The sequence below is a fragment of the Pundamilia nyererei genome, unplaced genomic scaffold, assembly GCF_000239375.1.
Source record: "Pundamilia nyererei isolate P.nyererei 1_Seehausen unplaced genomic scaffold, PunNye1.0 scaffold00219, whole genome shotgun sequence".
Taxonomy (NCBI): Eukaryota; Metazoa; Chordata; class Actinopteri; order Cichliformes; family Cichlidae; genus Pundamilia; species Pundamilia nyererei.
In genome coordinates, this window is record NW_005187620.1 from 964,068 (window position 1) to 965,255 (window position 1,188).

The 1,188-nt window shown below is 42.8% G+C and overlaps 1 protein-coding gene across 1 annotated transcript in view; it reads right to left on the reverse strand.

Moving 5' to 3' along the window:
• The window catches only part of mybbp1a (MYB binding protein (P160) 1a), a 24,373-nt gene that overhangs the window by 2,552 nt on the left and 20,633 nt on the right, over positions 1-1,188 (reverse strand). Inside the window, exons 25-26 of the mRNA XM_013914720.1 lie at positions 965-1,066; positions 759-883 (exon numbers count right to left, since the gene is read on the reverse strand). Of these exons, the coding sequence (XP_013770174.1) occupies positions 759-883; positions 965-1,066 (227 nt within the window). The remainder of the gene's footprint in view (positions 1-758; positions 884-964; positions 1,067-1,188) is intronic.

Consider the following 1,188-nt stretch of genomic DNA (forward strand, 5'->3'; position numbering starts at 1 on the left):
ACTTTTGTTTTAAAGTCAGGAAAGCAACTGTTATTTGAGCCTTTATTTGATGCCGGATCAGTACTCGGTCATCGGTAGATAAGCTGAGCTATCAATATGAGGATCCAAATTGAAAAAGTTGGATCCCCGAAACTTTAAAGTAATCAGCATATGAAAGGAAACGATGGTTTGCAGAAAGGTTTTGTGAGGTTACAGTCAGCTAGACCTTCAAAGACCAAAATGTTATCAGTTCATCTTAAACAAGGGAAGATTTTTGCCATTTATCAACAAAGACGAGGATATCCATCATTAAAAAAAAAATCTCTGCCACTGAATGAATCTGTGCTGTTTAATACGTGTCAGTATTACAGGTTGAGAAAGTCTGCAAACATTAAAAAACTCCAGAAATACGACTTAGTGCACCAATCTTTCCCACTGAGTCCTTCTTGGGGGTTGGCAGCTATTAAGTAAAAGCCTGAGGATTACAATATGCACCCAAGCATGGTGTGATTTATACTTGTGAGCTCCTGGCACCCATGCGTAGCATTTAACAGAAGAAACGAGGATCGAGAACATACCCTTACATTGAGCTTCATTAATACGAGTTAAAATAAGCGACCCCTGGCACCAAACTGGTGTGTGTGGGCGAGGAAATCTGATTACTCACTTGCTGCACGGACACAAGGACTTTGCACAAACCTGATTTCTTCCTTTAATCTGATTTCTGCACGAGAATCACCTCTATAGCTCTTCATTTCAGAGATGCCAAAATAACTCACGTTACTCCAAAGTGTTTCATCACAGCCCAGTAGGTGTCTTCCAGCTTGCCGGTCTTCTTGAAAGCAATCACGCTGGTTAGGGACTGCAGGACCTGCTGGAGGGGCTCCAAATCCACAGACAGCTTCTACACATAGCATGCAACAGAGTCAGAAACTGGAAACACGTTACCTGCTTCTTCTCATCGCAACACTCCATGCAAACCTACCTGCTGGTGAACGTGCTTGACTATAAACTGGCAGAGCTCCAGAGTTTTCACCGCCTTCTCCTTCACCACCTTGCTCTCAGCATGACCAACTTGTCGAAGACTCTAGAAAGATGATGATAATGGGATTAGACTCATGTCCATGTTGGCCTTAACGCCTGATCCTGCTGTTTTCATTTGCTTCTGATTTGACAGCTTGGCCCATTATGTAACTACTGTTTATGGCC